At 45.5% G+C, this 20,702-nt stretch overlaps 1 protein-coding gene across 1 annotated transcript; it reads right to left on the minus strand.

The window, feature by feature from the left end:
• Positions 1–2,749: 2,749 nt before the first annotated feature.
• Positions 2,750–15,941, minus strand: mknk2b (MAPK interacting serine/threonine kinase 2b). Its single transcript, XM_080832590.1, has 14 exons — positions 15,837–15,941; positions 14,853–15,053; positions 14,569–14,659; positions 14,215–14,316; positions 13,659–13,756; positions 11,649–11,728; positions 11,392–11,465; positions 11,172–11,276; positions 10,751–10,806; positions 10,538–10,633; positions 5,357–5,551; positions 4,175–4,339; positions 3,911–3,951; positions 2,750–3,755 (listed from the first exon to the last, which is right to left on the minus strand). The coding sequence occupies exons 2-14, from the start codon at positions 14,901–14,903 to the stop codon at positions 3,470–3,472; spliced, it is 1,440 nt and encodes a 479-aa protein (XP_080688716.1). The 5' UTR covers positions 14,904–15,053; positions 15,837–15,941; the 3' UTR covers positions 2,750–3,469.
• Between the last annotated feature and the right edge of the window lie 4,761 nt (positions 15,942–20,702).

Here is a 20,702-nt window from a genome sequence, read left to right on the forward strand (position 1 = left end):
CAGTGTCGTGTTTCCGGGTTCATGAAAGACGTGGCTTTAGTCATAACATCGGTATCTAGGAGCTGTCCCCCCCCCTCACTGATGCAACTATTTCAGGTCAGTTGCATCAGCGGGCTTGTGACCACCATGGCCTAGCCAGTTAAATCAAGAATTATCTTTTTTTTTAAGTGTGTGGCAAACCTCATTTTCACTGACAATGTGGAAGCAAGGTTGTCATGTCACGTGATTTCGGCACAGGGGACTTGTGTATCTGATAAGTCTGCTTTGGCTACTTGGTGCTTGTTTGGAGGTGAAACCTTCAGTGAGATAACTTAACTTTATGGCTGGTGACTCACGTGCTGCTAGTTTGATTACCGGAAGGCCCCTTGTGAAGTCAGGGGGAAAGGCTAGGTCATTTACTAGATAAGGTCTCAATCTGAATAGTTCATGTGTTCACCATTTGAGGGGTGGGTGGGGGTAGACAGAATCAGTCTGAAATACATGAAAATACTGAAATCACTCTTTTTTTTCCTCTTTTTTTTATTTTTTTTTAGAAAAACAATACAAAAATCTGCAACAACAGTCATAAATTTTGCTTCGCGTGAACTGCGGGCAGTCACCTTGTACAGTAAAGTGCTTCAAATCAATGTTTCTGTTTCCCAAGACGAACATTTCCCAAATAAAAAAGGAGGGGGTGAACCGGTGAAGAAAAAAAAAAATCTTCCCATGAGGATTCGGGGTCAGGAAATGAACAACGCCAGAAACCAGAGCATCAAGAACACTCACAAGAGTAGTAGCCCAGAGGCCAGAGAATCAGACAGATACAAAAATCTTTCAAAACCAAAATTTAGAACAAGTACATAAAAATGAAGCTTTTATCATTCTGAGTGACACTCAGTTTTTACATTTGGGCTACATTCATCTAGCTGGGAGGAGAATACTCAACCAAAGCCTTGGTGAACTGTTGCCCAATACTTAAGTCTAAAAATAAACATTGACAACTCCTCCCATCTCTTCTGGTACAAGGCAGTCCACAACTAAATGCAATGGACAAAGAGTGGCATTTGGAAGACCTTTTACCCAAGTGTTGTTAAGCCAAATACCACAGACTTTTGTGCACAGGAAAACTCCTGATAAAAGCCCAGGACTCGGAGAAGAATCCATAAATGGTGGTTTAAATTATCATGGACAAAACATTTAGGGCAAAAAATAAAAATAAAAATACTGAACTGAAGTGGTAGAAGTTACTGTCAAAACCAGAGATAGCATTCGGCTTTGTTCAGATTCTTTTTTTAAGCAAGGACGTTTCCCAAGCAAAATTTGAGGAAACCGCTGCATAAACATTTCAAGTAAGTCTTACTATAAGACATAAACACCCACAAAGATGAGACTGTAGAAAGGATTTTTTTTTAAAAAGGTTTACAATCAGTGTCCTGTTATCAGCGTTTCTTTCAGAGTACCAAACTGCAGTGTTGGCAATTCCCCCACATTCAGAAGGATCTGCAAATTCTTGCGAGAGATTCTGTCGTCATGGTGAATGAGCACGCTAAAGCCCAGAGACACAGAAGAATCTGAACAGGGGTCTCGGACTTCTCAGAAGTGCAGACTTTGGCAATGGCAATGATGTCTGACAGATGGATGTCTGTCAGATAGACATTCTCCAGTCGAGACCATTTAAAGACCAACGGGCCTTTCCCTCCACCCTCAAAAGATGGGATCATTGCCAACACTTATCTTTAAACTAAATAATGAGGGAACATATCACATATTGCCTTCACTGGGCAATGCTCGTCATTCATCTACATTCCTTCCTCACGACTCAGATCATTCGCTCCTGCTCACAACCTTCAACCTCCATCAATATTCAAGACCATTAACATTTAAAAAGAAAGAACTAAAAAGAGAAAGCTTAAAAAAAGAATATCTGGTGTTGCACCTGAACGACTGGACAGCACCCACTTGTAGATAAAACTTAACATGAATGTCAAATCAGTGTGGCACAATGTGAATCTGACATGGTGTTGTCCCATCAACATAAGTAGTAAACCTTTAAAGGAACTTGTACATATCCGTACAGCTACTTTTTCTTGGAAGACGTTGTTTTTTGTATATATATTTTTTATTTTTTTTGTTGTTGTTGGAATGCGTTCCATGTTTTAAATGTTTAAAACTATATTCCAAATTATTTCCTAGCTCTGCCCCATCTCTCTTAAGTCATGGTAGATTGCCATCCTGGCAGCAATGGTTTCAAAACAAGCAATAATACCTGGGCTGTAGTCACAATGACAAAGCTGTGTTGCCCAATGTGAAAGTAAATCATTGATTTAAGTCACATCAGAAAAAATGTGCTTATCTTAACCTTTGAACACTTGGTGTAGGGCGTCACTCACGCTCTGCAGCTCTGACTGCTCTCATCTAAGTTATCCTCTGTCTTAAAGCTAAGGGGTTCAACATTAAGCTTTTTAAGGGCATAGTCTCAAAGATAATTGAACCTTCAAATACTTTCAATTTGCATTTTCCCCTCAAAGAGGCAGGACACCAATTTAGCATGGTCTTAGAGTTTACCTTGCCTAATCAGACAGCATAGGAGTTCAGTTGAGTCCCATAGACACATCATTTACAGTGCTAAGGACTGGCCTTCAATTCCAGATATTCGGGGTAGGGAAACTTAACAATAATTTCTATTATTATTATTCCACTGGAACCAATTTCCTTTGGGATTTCAAATCTTACACCAACGTGTATGTTTCAATTAAACTAGAGACTCTAGTGCAAAATAATGGGCTTTATTTCTTCTGACGGGCCTGTGAAAGTGAGGGGCAGGTCAGGGCAGGTCAGGTGTGTTTCTGAGCGGGGGTTGCGGGACACCAGGCAAAGGGCAGTAGTTGAGAGGAGGCTGCCGGGTGCACCCTCACCCACAGCAGCCGTACAGCAGGAATACATTCCACATCAACTCACTGTCCAGCATGGCCACAGGGAATGAAAACAAAAAAATAAAAATAAAAATAAATTCACAGTGGATTTTTTCTATGGAAGCAGCAGCTATGTGTGTGTGTGTGTGTGTGTTTGTATGTGTGTGTGTGTTGAGGGGGAGCTTTGGTGTATGAGCTTGCTTCCAATGCTCTGCCATAAACTGGACTAATGAAGGCTACTTGTGCACTCAGTGCGAGTGTTTTATCACCCACTGAGCGCCCTGGCCCCTGCACCTCTGGCCACGCTGGACATGCCTGGCTCCTGTGCTTTTCAAAGTGCTAAGGAAGCAGAGGGGCAGCCTGGTGTGTGGTAGGTATATGGGTGTGTGTGCGTGTGCATGTGAGTGTGAGTGTGCGTGTGTATGCATGTATGTATGGGTGTATGTGACAAAGCTCAGGTTCCAGGACTGCAGAGGTGTGGGCCAGGCATGGCTGCGGGTCAAGTGGTGCTGAGGTTGTTTGGGGTGGGGAGGGATTTGGGAGTTGTGGGGGTCGAAGCAGGGGCAGGGGGGTTGGTTTCAGGCACAGTCTCCCATGATGACTAGGGGAGCAAGGAGCTGGCGCAGCTCGGAGGCAGAGACGGGCGCACCCTTCAGGATGCTGTTGTGACCATGACGACGCTCTGCCAGCTTAGACTTGGAGGGCGGGGACAGGCGCATGGAGGCGGAGCCAGCTGTCACCACCTGAGGACTGGGCTCCTCCCCATGCTGCTGCTGCTCCTCGAAGTCGTCCTGCTCAGCCAGCTGCCGGTTCATCGCCACGGCCTTCCCAGCAAAGAAGGTCAGGTCCCGAGCACTGCTGTTCCTGGAAGGATGGAGGAAGGAGAGGAGAGAGGGAGAGGGAGAGAGAGAGACTGAGTCAGGGGTCGGGAGATCACGTTTCTCTTATCAGTAGATAAAGAAGCCCAGGCTGATACGGTGAGAAATGCAAACAAAGTGTTACACTAGAGTTGGCCTTACCTCTGCAGTAGAATGGAGGATGAAGGGGTATTGATTGCACCCTAGGGTAGGAGAGAGAGAGACACAGGTGTTACACTCCCAACCTGGCCAGAGTGTGAGTGTGAGTGTGAGTGTGAGTGTGAGTGTGAGTGTGAGTGTGAGTGTGAGTGTGAGTGTGAGTGTGAGTGTGAGTGTGAGTGTGAGTGTGAGTGTGAGTGTGAGTGTGAGTGTGAGTGTGAGTGTGAGTGTGAGTGTGAGTGTGAGTGTGAGTGTGAGTGTGCTTACCCTGCGCACCCAAGGGTGCTGTAGAACCTGAGCGGCGCTGAGACGGAGCTTGGCGTCCCGCACCAGCAGTCTGGAGATGAGGTCTTTGGCACTGGGGGAGATGTGGGCCCACTCCTTCTCGGGGAACTCGTACTTCCCCTCCTGGATGCTCTCAAACAGCGTGTTCTGGACGAGACAACAGGGAACAACAAGATTAGAGGCAGAGTCTCCAGCTTTTTAGAGCCACTCCAGCTAATCACTCTGCAATAGTGAAGTGAGGAAGATCCGTCAATTCAAAACAGATCTTAAAACCCATCTCCACGTAGGCCCTCTTTCAATGTGTGTAGATTTAGAGCAGCACTACCCTTTCCTACTACAGAAACCCACCTGTTAGAGCGTTCTTAATGGCCCTTAAATGAGCACCCTCAAAGTCAAGGCTTAGGTTTTTGCTCCGCTATATGAAACTAATAGAGCTGGCCCTGTGCTCATCTGCTAGTATAAAACACCCCATTCTCTCCTGTGCAGCTCCACTGAACACTGACCTGCACAAGACCACTAATGTACCAGATACACATCACATAACAACATAACATAACAACACTGAAGAGGCCGAGCAAAGGCGTTGCGTTTCTGTAACTTCGTTCTGCAACGAGGGCCAGGACGGAGTGTGCCGGCAACCATTTCAAACTCCACCAGCGTTAGCCTTGGGACATTCACATAATGCTTACGGAGTGGCTCTAGATGTAGTCCAACACAGCCATTACAGGCAGGAACTAGGTCGCTGCAGTAACATGATTGAAGTGTTTGCATTCAGTACATTTCAGCACTTTTGCAAACCCCCCCTACTTCACCCAGCAAAATCGCATTACCCGTAAGAAATCAGATAACAAGTGTTGACATAACTTTGTGTGCTTAAAGTCTAATCCTTATTTGAGACAGGGCTGGGGCATTAGGCTGCATGTAAAGTTGTTTTTATTCTTAATGGTAACTTGGCCAATACTTCAATTCTTAGTGCACCCACTGAAGTATACCACATTATTATTCACACCATTTTAAACACTACTGCACACCTGCTTCAGGGATCACTAGGAATAATACCCTTTCAGATTCCTATATCCAAAGAGTAAGACTGCAGTTGTGAGAACCTGAACCCAGTAGTGTTGTCTGTGCTCAGGTTTGGCGTTCTGGTGCCGCCGGTCTCACCTGGCATGTATGGCACGGCTCGCCCATCTCCCAGCCACAGTCGCTGCCGCAGCGCCCCACGAAGGGCGGGTAGCCACTCAGCATGATGTAGAGGATGACGCCCAGGCTCCACAGGTCACAGCGCTTGTCGTAGATGGTGGCCTCCTCACTGAAGGCCTCCACCACCTCAGGAGCCATGTACTCTGCAGAGCCACACTGGAGACAGAGAGGGGGGGGGGGGATTATTAGCGTTATTATTTCAAAACTGAAGACAATGTGCAAAGGCAAGCAGTATGGTGAGAGGTCACAGAGGAGTCACACAGACAGAGGAAATGAGTCCCCTTGGCTTGGCTGGCTAGGCTGACTGAGCCCTCCTGAGCTCCATACTAAAGTCTCCTAATTCTTCCCCCCTGACTGCATTCCTGCACTCAGCTGACTACTCGTGGCCCTGGGGTAGCGGGAGAGTCACAAGGCAGCCAGCCGAGTCCCCAGTGCAGGGGGCCACACAGAGGGCAACGGGGCCAGGGCAGACTAGCCACTGCTAGCAGACTAGCCACTGCTAGCAGACTGGTCTGCGTGTATGCTCCTGGCCACACACACGCACGTCCACACAAACTGTAATACACCTCCGCATGTGCAAACATGCAAGCTCACATACACGCCAAGACACAGCCGCAAATAGGTTTGCATGCAAGCACTCTCACACACACACTTGCAAACTCACACACACACACAAACTTTTAGCACGCAGGCATAAGATCAATACCCCCCTCCCCCCACTGGACAGAATTCAATGGGCCGGTATGCTACAGAGGCTGGGACAGCAGGCGTGAAGGCGTTGGTGGAACAGAACAGAACAGAACAGACGTGACCCCAGGCAACAGATGGGGCCTCTGAGCCTAGGCTTAGGATGAGGACGAGGACGAGGACGAGGCTGGCCTGGTGAATCATGGAAGTTTTTTTCAGCACTCAGCTGAACGGTCAGGCTGAATAGACGAGACAAGGGGGGGGGGGGGGGGGGTGACTGCACCAGGACAGACTGAAATTAGGCCAAGCACTCCCTGCACAGGAAAAGAGGATTGGCCGCTCCAGGAAAAGCCCTGCTCTGCCGAAGGCCAGGGCACGCATCACTCGTTACATAACTTCCAGAGCACCATGAATGAAGAAAAAAAAAAAAATCAAAAAAATAACACAGCCATGGCATTTCAATGCCAGCTTGGGAGCGAGGGGGGTCATGTGTTCAGGGGGACAGCAGAATGGAGGACTTTCGTAAGAGGGCAGCGCAGGACAGCACAGCGTTTGGGACTCTGTCCTCCCTCCCTTCCTCCTCTCCACTCAGGCAGGCACTGACTGTAGCCAAGAGTTACAAAATTCTCACTAGAGCTAGGAACTCAGCATTCCGCTGATGCGTGACTGTATTCTACAACAGGCCTGGCCGTGGTGTTACTAATGGTTCAGTTCAGCTTTGGCAATACTACCAACAGGGACAGAAAAAAAAGACAAAATCAAATTACAAGGAATTTTTTTGTGCAATCCCTTAAATCCACTCAAATATACGACTGTGAAAAACACAAGCAGCATGTTTTTTCCTCTGTGAATTGTATAGTCTTATTGTGACTTGGGGTGCCAACTAGTTGATGTTGTTTATTTCCATAAGAGGAGGCTGTGTGTGTGACGGAGGCAGGATGAGGGTGCTTTTGTTCTCCCCGGGCCAGCTGTCCCCCCGCCTGGCCCCGCCCTGCCGCTGCTGCGCCCTTATGTAATGGAGCTTTCGCAGTGCAGGAATCTAGGCCTGGCCAGACAAAGAAACCCACTGTTGCTCAGCTGTATGGCCCACCATCCCCCCACTGGCTCGCTCGCTCGCACACACACACACACACACACACACACACACACACACACACACACACACACACACACACACACACACACACACACACACACACACACACACACACACACACACACACACACACACACACACACACACACACACACACACACACACACACACACACACACACACACACACACACACACACACACACACACACACACACACACACACACACACACACACACACACACACACACACACACACACACACACACACACACACACACACACACACACACACACACACACACACACACACACACACACACACACACACACACACACACACACACACACACACACACACACACACACACACACACACACACACACACACACACACACACACACACACACACACACACACACACACACACACACACACACACACACACACACACACACACACACACACACACACACACACACACACACAGACAGACAGACACACATAGGCGCCTAGCGCTGCTTCTGCCTTCAGCGAAAAGCCAACTACCCCCACCGCCTCTCAGACAGCAGATTCAGGTCACTGTGTTTCATTTAGTCACAGAACAACCAGAAGATATGAAAACAAAAACAGAGGAGGATGGTGAACATCCCAGACTCTGAGGAGAGCTGTGGTAGCAGCAGCAGCACATTAGAGCAGCGAGGTGTGCTGCTGCAAGCAGGTCTACCATTCAGCAGTAGCCAAGTCTGTACCGACTCCAAGCAGGGCTGAAACACATCCGCGCACTTTCCCCTCAGCGGCCATCAACATCAACACAACAGTCAGTCACAAGCAGTCAGCTAAAAGCTGCAAAACACACCGTCTTCAGGTCATACTAAATTAAATGTCTGTGTGTGTGTGTGTGTGTGTGTGTGTGTGTGTACACAAGTTTGTGTGTGTTTAGGTAGGCATGTATGTGTGTGTGTTGGTATGTGAAATGTGTGTTGGGGGTTGCTGTGAAGTCATTCGAGGTGCTTGGCTGCTGCTGTAAAGGAGCCATGGTCTTGCATCAGTTCTCTGTGCCTGACGCAGAAGCCAGGTTGCTGATCAGCTGGCCAAGGACAGACACAGACGGGAACAGAACGGGACGGATCAACCTGCGGTAGATCGGGGAGGAACGTCTGGGGCTTTCCAGGCCGCCCGCATAGCAACAGCATAGCGACGCAGCAGAAACACATGCCACAGAAAAAGAGGAAACTACTGTGAGTGTGTCCCCAGGGCTGAATGTTCGCTCGCGCTCTCTCTCTCTCTCTCACACACAACCGCAGAGGCAGGAAGCCACATGTGGCTGTTTCTGAGAAGTTGAGGGTGGTTCAGTGAAATTCAAGCCCTCACCTGCCCTACAGAAACACACAAACCAATCCGGGCTAAGGCGCCCCCGTATTCCCACAGCAGGTTTGGCACGGCCACAACAAACACAACCTCTGCTACACTTCAGCTCGAAGGAGGCAGCGAGGTTTGAGGGAATTGGAGGGGGGGCAGGAAGAAAAAAAAAAAGAAAAAAAAGTGTCAGATAAGATCGTCCCTGGAAAGAAGCCGAAGAATAACAAGGAGAGCGCATGAGCAAAGAGCACTGGGCCCTCCCCCTCCTCCTCCCTCCCAGCTAGCCAATCAGGGAGCAGTTGCTAGGTGCAGGAAGAGGAGTTGGTGGTGATTGTTGTTGCAACACAGAGCCTACTGGGCAGTGTCAGAGAGCTATCCGTCTTTGTATTGACTTCTCACATACAATGGAGGACGCCAACAGACAGAGAACATAGGAGCAGAAGAGGACAGCAGAAGAAGAGAGGAGAGAAGGATGGGACAGGAGAAAAAAACAGAAGGGGGGGGGGGGGGGGGGGCTTTTCGTGTCAACGGTTTCTCTTTCTGTTTTTTTTTTTTAAACAGTAGATCAAGTCAGGAAGACACCCAAGGACAGTGCAGAAAAGGGAAAAGTACAGTTCCAGCAACACTGTCTGTCCCTCCTCTCGTCCCTCCTCTCAACCCTCCTGGAGCGAGGTTGTTGTTTGGCACTGAAAGGGAGGTTGCGCAAGCATGTTCCATACCCTTCTCCTCTAGGAGGCCTCTGCTTGGAGGCACTTTCACTCAACAACAAAATCACTGCCTTCCTCGACAAAGTTTCATTTCACACAAACACACACACACACAAAGAGCTCAGAGGTTACCATGGGGGAGGTTGCTCGGAAAATGAATGGCACGCTTCATGGTATTTGTGTCCTCATGGCTCATCCGCCTCACATGATACTGATAAATCACATGGTGCCATGCGGCGCCTCACAATGATTCAAATCTAGCCAGGGGACAGGAGACTGCCTCTTCAACAAAACACAGGCTGGTGTGACAGGGACAGGAGACTGCCTCTTCAACAAAACACACTCCAGAGGTCACACACACAAATGTGAGACCCGGTAACCCCTATACCATCCTGTCCACAAATAACACGCAGCTCCCATCTTTCCTAAGAGGAGAGAAGAGGAGGGGAAGAGCAGCGCGATTGAGAGCTCAGGTTACTCCCAAAACAACACATAGCCCCCTAAGCTCTCGCATTCATTCATCCATCCATCCATCCACTCCTCCTCCTGCCTCTCTATCCCTCTTCACCTGTTCACTTCTGTCACACTCCACAGCAGAGCCACATGATTACAGACCTTCATTTACACACACAAGCATATCAACAAACCCCAGCACACACACACACACACACACACACACAACACACCCCCCTGAGGACAATCTACATTTAGCTTTGCCTTTGACCGTTAGAAGCAGCAGGTCAGGGTGGGGCTGCTACGTTGCCCCACGTGCCACCAACTTCAGATACAGTGCCGGACGTTAGCCCAGATGATTGACAGCGATAACACAAACACTTGGCCACTATCAGGCCTCCAAGGCTGGGGAAGGAGCAGTGAGACAGCCCTGAGAACGCTGTTATCAGGGCCAGAGCCCAATCTCGCTGAGCTCTCAGCCATAACATTTCAAAGTCCTTGGCCCCACCATTCCAGATCGCCGTCCAATGAGGAGGCCCCGTCTATGTAGCACCACCGAGCCCTGTCCACTCCCTTGCATTGAGCTTCACTCCGATAAACAGGGCTGGGCACTTTTACAATGCCGCCCCAGCAGAGCAGGATGAGTCACCCGACCGCACGTAACCTCCCAACAGCCCTCCAGGCTCACACCACACCGCATCAGCTTGCTCTCCAGAGTTGAGTCTCGCAATATTTTCAGCTACTATATCTACACTCCAGGTCAGAATAAAATTAGCACAGGGGTAAACTGCACAAGTCACACTCACACATAGCGTAAAGACAAATGAGATACTTACAGGGGTCAGCAGCTCTGGGGTAGAGATGGGAGAGCTGTCACTGTTGAGCTTGATGCCACTACCAAGGTCAAAGTCACAGATTTTAACAGGGGAGATCTGTGGGGGGAACCAGAGGACAAATGAATAAGTTACTTAAATGCAGTTTTAGGGAGGACTGGTTAATTCTGGGTAAAGGTCTGATGAATGATTAAACATGGAAGGACCAGGACTCACGTGATCGAGATGTTCACAGAGGATGTTTTCCGGTTTCAGGTCTCTATGGGCCATTCCTATGAAAAAAAACAAAGGAGCGGTTTAGTCTTTTTCCCTCTCACCATTTTCACAGGGGTGTCGTGTGTGCGTGTGCGTGTGCGTGTGCGTGTCCTACGACTGAATCACTTCTGAACCCTTCTAGCATACGAAAACACTGGCAAATGAGTGACCCTTTACGCCGCTATCAGCTTTTGGCACAATCACAGGCACGTGAGATGCTTTTAGCCCGCCAGCTATTCCTACCCAGAAACCGGCCCGCCTCACAGATCAACTTTCTTACTGTAACCTACCCAATCAGGCCCTTCACACACATCTACTCCAATAAAGTCAGCACAATTTAGCTCTCCAGTAACACCCTGCCCCACACCGGGAACTAACTTGCCTTTATTATGGAGGAAGTCCAGAGCACTGGCAATGTCCTGCACCACAATGCTGGCCTCCTGCTCGGTGAAGTGTCGTCTCCTGTGGATATGAGCCAGAACTGAACCTGAGGAGGGGGGGGACAGAGAGGGATTCGTTTATGGGTCATCCCAACAGGACTGCCTTCACTGCTGCCTACAGAAACACACAGCTTAGGGCCACGGTCAAACTCGTCCACCCACCTCCTCTCAGCTTCTCAAACACCAGGTAGAACTTCTCCTCTTCCTCGAAGAACTCCACCAGCTCCAGAATGTTTCTGTTTGGGAGCACCAAAGGAAGTCATGGTTGGTTAAACTCATCAGAGCCTTTCAGCGACTACTGCAAGGCAATGCTGTTTTGAAAGAGTCGGTGTGTGTGTGTGTGTGTGTGTGTGTGTGTGTGTGTGTGTGTGTGTGTGTGTGTGTGTGTGTGTGCGTGTGTGTGCGTGTGCGTGTTTTACCTGTGTCCCTGGCACTGATAGAGCATCTCCACTTCCCGGAACACTCTGCTGCGACTGTGTCCAGGTCTTTTCTCAATTATCTGCATTTCAGAAAAGAAATTAAACATTACGGTCAAATATTTTAAAAAGTGCAACATTACTATAGTACAACAAGGTTTTCCTCAGTCCTCATTTCATCAACATCTGAAAGTTTGTAACAAACTCACATTCCGCAGCTTCAGGCCCTCTTCCCCCTCCCCCACATAAAACTGCCCCCACTGGTTCACCTAACCCGAGGCAGGAAACTAGCACAGGCACAGGGCACTGCACAGTAAACAGTTTTTTTTTCATCTAACCTATATTCTAGCCCAGGGCCACTAAGACTGTATAGAACAGGAAGGGAGAGCAGGTCACTTGAGCTTCCCCACACGTGAACTATATATAGGAACGCAGGGCCCTACAGCAGCAGCATAACAATGTGAGGAGAGAGAGAGTGACAGAGTTTCAATTACTCGCATTCCCAAAACGCTAGAGCTCAATCTAAACAGCAACTTCAGCGGTTTAGTGTTGAGCTGTTTCAGCGCTGCAGATGCAGATTCAACAACCACTGGAGGGGGGGTTGATAATTTCTTCACTTTAAAAGGCTGTTTTTCCCTTGAAACGCTCATTTCAGACCAAGGTTTTGAAAACCACTGACAACAGTGCAGTACATTTATTCTTTGGGGGTTTGGGGAGATGGCTGTTTGCTGCAGAGCAGTAAATCTCAAAGCCTGGGGTGATCAAAGCCTGCCGAGTGTTTGGGATGGCAGGTCGGGGACAACGCAGCCATGGCATTGGTCTCCATCAAATGGACCCTTGTAAACAAGACGGCGAAGACGTGTGCGGACATCTGTGCCGTTGGCTCTTCAGCCTATTGTTTGGCCTCTGACACCCTGCACCACCCCTTTCCATCCCCCAAATCCCCAGTAAGTGGGGGGAAGGCTGCCACCCGAGACATCTGGTGGGAATCGTCTGAGCCCCACTCCCGGCCTGAAATGGCCTCAAGTCTGCGGTCTGCTCCCTGCAACCCCCACAATCCTGCCCATTCCACGCCACCTCCCCCACGCCTGCAAAAGTTACTTGCAGCTCAAAGTATGCCTGGCCTGTTTTTAGCTTAGGGAACATGGCTCTTCCATGAAAGAGATGGAGTATCAGAAAACACATGTTCTACTTTTCTACTAAGAGTTAAACGTTTTTAAAAATAAAAAGATCCTGTAACAACAAGAAAAGGCAACCCCCTAGGTCATGACCCCGCCCCTGCCCCTCCGCTTGGACACAGTTCTGTTTTTGCAAAGCTGCCTGAACACAATGTCCCCGCCACTGTGATCCCTGCTGACCAATAAGAACGGGAGTCTAAAGGAATGTCTCCGCCCCCACGGCTCTGATTGGTTGGTGCACAGCACAGCACTAACAAAACAATGAAAGGAAGTTTCTGTGCTGAGCCAGCATTGTGGGGCCTTTTGCTTTCACGCCAAAAAACCACAGACCCGCATAATCATCACTCACTACCAGGAAAAAGAGCTGGACTCTCGCCTCACTCGCACACACAAATAAAACACACACATATTTCTGCCCATCAAGATGTAGTTCAATGGATACACACATATACCCAAATTCGGCTAACCTCACACGCCAACTGTTATACATCACAGGCAAATATGAATTGGGTCATCACTATGTGTGTTGCCACTTGCAAATGCAACACCTCCATACAAAGTGACACTGCCCTAGCCTCAACTTAACAGGAACTTGTCAAGGATGACCGTCTCTTATTCTTAGCCTGAGGGCAACTGGCACATTCTTACTAGCATTCAATAACACCACTTCTGTTTTTATGCAAAGACTCCACATACTGCTTTCTGAACCAAAGAACAATCTCATTTAAACAATGTAGGCTATTACTTCCCTGAGTCATTTCTGATTTAACAGATATTTATAGACAAACAGCATATTGGAAGTAATGCAGTTTTACGGAAATAATTAAAATCTTACTTTGACAGCATATTCCTTGTTGGTAATTTGGCTGATGCAGGTCTGGACTCGGGCATATGCACCCTCTCCTAAAATTTCTTCCTGAAGTCTGTACACATCTGAGGGAGGAAAAGGAATCCTCCATTGAGATCATCCTCCAGAGTTAATTTATGACATACACTTATCCTGGATGTTTACAACTCAATACACCTCCCCCACTCCCATTACTGGCCAGTTGTGGAGCTTAGAGGATCTGGCACCAATTCACACACAGGCATAAAATCACTTTAACTGCTTCTACGATCAACAAATGATAAGTCTGCAGGTTAGCAATTCCATCCTGACTAACTCAATATTGTTCCACAGGTAGTTTGCTGGGACTTTCATTAAGGGTCGCAGTGGACCCATGGCCTTCTACATACTAGGTATGCACTTCCTAGCATCATTGTGCCAACTTTAAAGAGTGACTCACAAAAGTAAAGCATGACCCTGACTTGACTGACTAAGTATACATTAATGCACACTAGACAAGATCACATACTAGGGTGTCAAATATATCTGATACATGTGAACTCACCCTCAAATCGTCCAGAGAAGCTATCAGTTGCCCGGCATCTCTTTTTCTTCTTGTTTCTCTTCTTGGCATCTGGTATATCAATTGGCCGACTGAATGGCATGTCTACAATTTCAAAAGGGGGAGAATGCTTATTTATGGATGATGTAGTCTCAAGCCTGGGCTATATACACATGGTGGCAAATATAACACAGAAAGGCTGGCACAACATCATGCAGATTTTATACTACAACACTTGAATTTCTTCCGCAATTTTGTATTGATGGCACATCAATTCTAAAAGAAACGGCCGTAAGCTATACGTTTTTGTTGTCGTTTTGTCTGTGCCTTCTGACCTTGCGATCAACAAGTACTTACCATGCCGAGGAGAGCAATCGAAATTGAAGGCCGAATCAAGGAGATGAGATCCTGTTTTGGAGAACTCATCGGATTCAAAAGGGTTTTGGCCCTAATAGGAAAAAACAAAAACATAATTTCTTGCTTATTGTGTGATTAGAGCATACTTTGCCAAATTTCAAAATTATCGTCATATTAAATTACCATATAAAGGGACTTTAACACAAATTCGATCACTGTTTATCCTACTTCTCTCATTTTACGCATACTTTACATGTCATAGAAATAACGAAAAGAAAGCTCACCTTAAATGACCGATGAAACCCAGTTACTTCTGTGGTCTTGTTTTGCACCATTTTGTCCTGATTACGGGGCGACACGCTTGGGGTCTGTAGAGGTGGTCGAGATGTATGGCAATTTGCACTTATTCCAAAACAGTGACCTGTTTTAGAATCAATGCAGATCCCGGCGGTAGGTGGGTGACTGTGGTGTTTTAAACGGGAACCCTGTCCAAAGACATGAAAACTTAATTTAGTCAAATAGTTATAAATCCACATATATTGCCAAATGCCATAACGTTACTGACTATTAACACGGACATTCCCCTTAGCTACTACTGTGTATTTGTTAACATGAGTCAACTTTCTAAGAAATAAAAAAGCGTTAACCTAAAAAGAAAATACCAACCTAAACTCCAACCATTGCGAATACATTAACCGCCTGCCTAGCTGTAGTTTGTTTACCTTCAGCGTTAACTTTAACCATCGTTAAAATAACGTTAAACACAATCGTCTCAACCTAAAGTTAGGGCACTTTTTGGATGAGCCCGTGAGCATTCTACACGCCTTTTCGGTAACCAAGCTAAGCTTACGTCAGCGTTCTGTGTCTGAAGTGAGATATACTTGCAAGCTAACTTACCTTACCCTACGACATTACTGATCCAATTCGCTGACGTCTGATAGCCAACATAAACTGATGTTTACCCTATCGCAGGAAAATCGTTATATTTAAGACTGCTATTCGACAACGAATTTCTTGTTCTCATGACAGGTCTACGGAGGCTAGTGTTGCTAACTTTTGTCAGCCATCAGGAGCTAGCAATTTAGCTATCGATAGCTAGCTATGTAACGTTAACCAACGTCATTGGACAAACAAGAATCACGATCTTTTTCAGACAATAAAACACTTTGCATAACATATGACGTTAACTACTTAACTTGTGATATAGCTAAATACAATGATTTTCACACAAAAGTACTGATCTTTCTTCAACATAACGTAAACGTTACCCCGTTATTTTCTTTAAGGCTCCAGTCTTCACGCCGTTCTTTGACCCTCTGCTTCTAAAGCGCAGATGATGTCGACCGTACAGTCCTGCTGATGTTTTTCGTGGGGAAGGTACTTGTTTATTAGCAGCCCAGCCTTTTATAACCTCACGTACCTCTCCACCCCTCTCACTGGCTAATCCTGCCCCCTTTAGCTGTGAGCACAGCCCACCCCATCGCCTACGATCACAACACTGCAATTCGAACAGACTGTTAGATCAGCTCTGTGGATGACGTAGACAGACCAGTGAGATCTGTACACAAGACCGCATTGCTTTGTGTCCCATCAAAAAAACAAAACCGGTTTTGCCCTAGGTTCTCGCTACAATTTCGAAAAATTAAAACAATATTTGTATTTTTTTTTATTATAAAAATGATGTATTCATCTGTACATAAAACAACAAAATAGTGATCACATCAAGAACAAGTGAAATACAAGCATCTTTTGTACAGGTTTGGCAAATTGACACACAATGTTCTTAGTTAAGAGCTACACCAGCAAGGAAGACAATTCTGAAATGTAGGCCCACTGAATGGCATATTCAATAAATATTGTTATTACGTTTTTTAAAGTACTTTAAAAAAAAAAAATGTATTTCCTCTTTATCGGCATCCATTGCCTGTTAAGATGCCTAAAGGGTGGCTGTATCCTTAATGTAACCTATTTGTTCATACACATATAATATTACATATATTAATTTAACAATTACCCTGGGTATATGCAACAATTCCTTTTTCAAACAAGTTGGTCATCACACATTCATGCCATTAAGATGCCTTCCCAGAAGTATATGTGTGTTGTCTTTTCATGTTTCATTGCAGAGCAGTGCATGTATGCAGAACATGCATTCTATCAGGGATATGTTAATTAAAAATACCTTCGTCTTATCATTAAGTTATGACATTCCTAACGTTTAAGCCTGGACAGTATGACATATAATGCATGATAAAAAGCCAGTAATTTCATGAATGATGGATCAACTATGTATTTATTATGTGTTTCAACTTTGTATTTCTTACAACTTTGTATTTCTTAGTTGTGGATGTCTAGCCTAACATTTTAAGACTGTTCTACAGTAATGACAAACCTGCAGGTTTTTTCCTATTTAAACAGCTAGCATGAGCGCAAGTTTTTTTTAAATACTTTTTCTCCACATTCATGATTTGGTGTTCTTTTCTGCCTTTCTTCTGTGCTTAGACCATTTGCAAAAGTAAAGCACCTTGTGTCAACCTCTCAGTCTTCCGTTCCCCCTGCGTAACTGGCCTATATACACAACGCATTAAACCAGCAGCAAACATTACGCAAACTCCTGGCCCCTGTGCAGGCACGGCGGAGCACATGATGCAAGGCCAGTTTCTGTTGAAAAACAAGCCACCCCCGAGAGGAGCACGGGGTACTCCAGGGCATTGTGAATGGGGCCAACTTACAGGGCTTCACATAGCAGCCAGATTCCTGCACAGACATGAATGGGATCACAGAATCAATAACATTGCGCAATTTACATGTACACTTTAGGGGTGTCTCGTTTTCTGAAATATTGACTGAGAACAATGCAAAAAGGCTGTTGACCTTTGAAGAAAATAATGAACCTGTTCTTGTTATGAACAGATATGAGATATGTCTGAAATGAGATATGAGATATGAGATATGTCTGAAATGAGGTTGCCCCGCAACATCAACAATCATCTCATATGTTTGTGTGACAACACATGACTTGCTGCGCACACCTCTGGGACTAAACTGGACAACTGGCTTTAACAGAGTGGAGAATTCCTGGGGTATTCACGTGCTGGAAACCATGTGAATGTTTGCATGAATGTATAAGGATGGGCAGGGGCGTTGTGTGTGTGTGTGTTATCTAAAGTGATATGTGTACACCAGTCATTGGCCCTATTCTATTACCTCTATGCTGGGTGCATTTTCCATAGAGTCAGCTTACAACACACCCACATACAGTAAAGATTTATATATACTTCTACACTTCCTAGAATGGACTTCCTAGGTATAACAGCAATCTGAGTAGCATCTGTTTCAAGTCTGTGTCTTCTCCATAGTGGACTAAAGTCACTTCAGAAGGAAATTAAATATGCAATTTTTTCAACATTCAGTAATAAAGGCTATATTCATGCTTTTTCTGTAAGTGTGACTATTCTGTTGTATCAAAGGAAAACCCCCACTGGACCTATAGAATAAGACTGTCCTCCAAAACAAACTATGAACCAGAAGCCTTTATGCAAGCATGTATCATTCTATGAACATTGGTAACAGATATGCAGGACTAGGCCAAAGTGCCCTGGCCCTGTGCATGACTGCAGTACAAATTCTGAAAAGAAGTATTCCTTAAAAAGTGCTTGTTTTCCCCTTTGTTCCTAAACATTTCATTTCTTATATTACATTTACATTTAGTCATTTAGCTGTCGCTTTTGTCCAAAGCGACGTACAAGGAATCATATGCAAAAGTAACCTATAAGGATTACATTTGCAAACATCAATGCACTGTACATAGCTGTTACTAATGTTTGAAGAGGGGACGTGTTTCATCGCACATGTCCACAGAACCACATGCCCAGAAATTCGCTGGTATGTTAGGCAAAATGTTTCTCTCGATTGAATCATCTTTTTCCTAGACTCTCCTACTTCCTCATGCAAGCTCCGCCCCCCGATCGCTCACTTGAGGTTTTCTCGATTTGCTCAGGACATTCCAGAAGAGAAAAACAACAGAATGTTGGGCCTTCCGGTTTTTGTCACGTAATACACGGGTGTCTATGAGTGCGAGCATAGACATCATATAGGTGTCCTATGATGTCTATGAGTGCGAGCCCTCAGTGGAGGATGGGCGACGTATTCAAAGAGGAAGGAATGTTTTCTTTCACTTCCTCGGGCTACATTAGTAGTCCTCTCGAAGTCTTTAGGCACATGTTGTTTATCAACCAGAAGGAGTCCTGCTCTTCCTTTCTCTACACATATAAAAGTACCTCGCTCTTACATAAATCAGACTACCATGATCCAAGCAAGTTCATAGTGTGTCATGAGAGGACATAAGAGGATACTGTTACAATTACTCCTATCTTATCAGCGTAATAGCAGTGCGCTGTTGATAAGCCACGTGTGAGAAAAAAAATCCACACATGTTTGCTATAGTCTTGTGCTCGTGTTGCTGGTTATGTATAACTTCCTTTTGATTCCGAGTATTTGCACTCAACGAAACTAATAGCAGACTAAGTATTTGTAACACATTAAGAACCCACAGTTAGTAAAAATGTCTGGAAAAGCATGTAACTGTGTTGCATAACATTAACAAGTCTTTGGTTACCGCCAGGGAGCTGTAAACAAGGCTACTAGCAGCCTACAAACTCGATGCTTGTTGTGTAATCTCCGCATCGTTCACTCTAGTGAAGCTCATGCCCCGATAGCATCGTTGTGGATGTTTTTTTCTTCCTCTGCTGTCATTTTGCGTGTGTCTTATGCCCCCTATTGGACATTTGCCTTGTAGTACCAAGGGAAACCTCACTCTTCTGCAAAAACAAGTGCGCTGCTGTTGGCACTGCAGATCAGTGTTGGAAAGGAAATAAATACACATAACGGCGTTTCCTAGACACATTTAGAATAAATGTGACGGCGTTACGTAGGCCTATTTAGAATATGAATAACTGTATTCAGGTACACTTTCAATGTACTATAAACGTGGGAATCAGAATACCGTTACATCGATCACTCAAGGCATTACTTTTGTAGGCTCTTCGCTCTCAAATTTAAATATTCCCATAAACGAGTCCGCAGAGTCCTACCACCGCCAGTCAATGCTCGGTGTTTCTGTCACTCGACAGGCCGCACCCTAGACTGAACTCTTGTTTCGTAACATTTTATTCCTGCTTATTGTTAAGTTATGGCGTGTTAAAAGAAAGCAAGTTTGGATGCGTTTTTAAGCAAACAGCCATCAGCTGACAATGCAAATTTAAACGAAGAAGCAGATGAACATAACATCGCAAACATAGCCTAATGTTTTCCTCGTTTTTTCAAATCAGAATGACATTATTAACCTCTTTATGTACGGCATTATTTCCTGCCAAACAGTGTTTTTCAATTAAGTCTGATTTGGTGAGGTTAGAGGTCAGCCTACAGTGTTATAGTAGCCCAAATAAAAACCTCTAAAGTTTGTTGGGAATGTAAAAGTCCAGATGTTGTGTTCTAGAAATGTCATGTAACTCCCCTTTCTTTGATTCATTCTATAGGGTTCTATTTGGGGGTTTGCGCGATGGCTCTCAATAAACACACAGTCGGGGCAACTTCCACTATGGTTTTATTCTCCTTAATGTACTTTGAACTTCCTTAAAACATTTTTTTTTTTTACTTTTATTGTCCCCCCCCCCCCCCCCCCCCCCCAGCTCTATATTTTTCCTTAGGATGTTCCTTTTGCTGTTATTTATGTAAAGCACGTTGGATTGCCTCTCTGTATGAAATGTGCTTTGTAAATAAATGTGCCTTTCCTACAAAATAAAGTATTAATCTGACTGCTGTCGCCCCTCTACACAGCATACATTAATTCTAAACGTCATTAATGTCGTTGATATAGATCATTGTAGTTACCTAATTGGCTAAATGGATCTATCCTTTGACCAGCTGTCATGGATGATGTGGACGTACAAAAGAGCTGTAAGAGGCAACATTTTCAGTTTGTTTGTACTCCAAACTTCCATAGGTGTCTTTAGAAGTTCAGTGTTATTCATAATCAAGCCAACCGTGTTAGAAACCATGATCACATTTTCACCAATAACTGAGAAAAACAAAAGAAAAGAGTAAGCATTCGCTTTTAATGTAGACTATCCATG

Source organism: Sprattus sprattus, assembly GCF_963457725.1.
Source record: "Sprattus sprattus genome assembly, chromosome: 2".
Classification (NCBI taxonomy): Eukaryota; Metazoa; Chordata; class Actinopteri; order Clupeiformes; family Clupeidae; genus Sprattus; species Sprattus sprattus.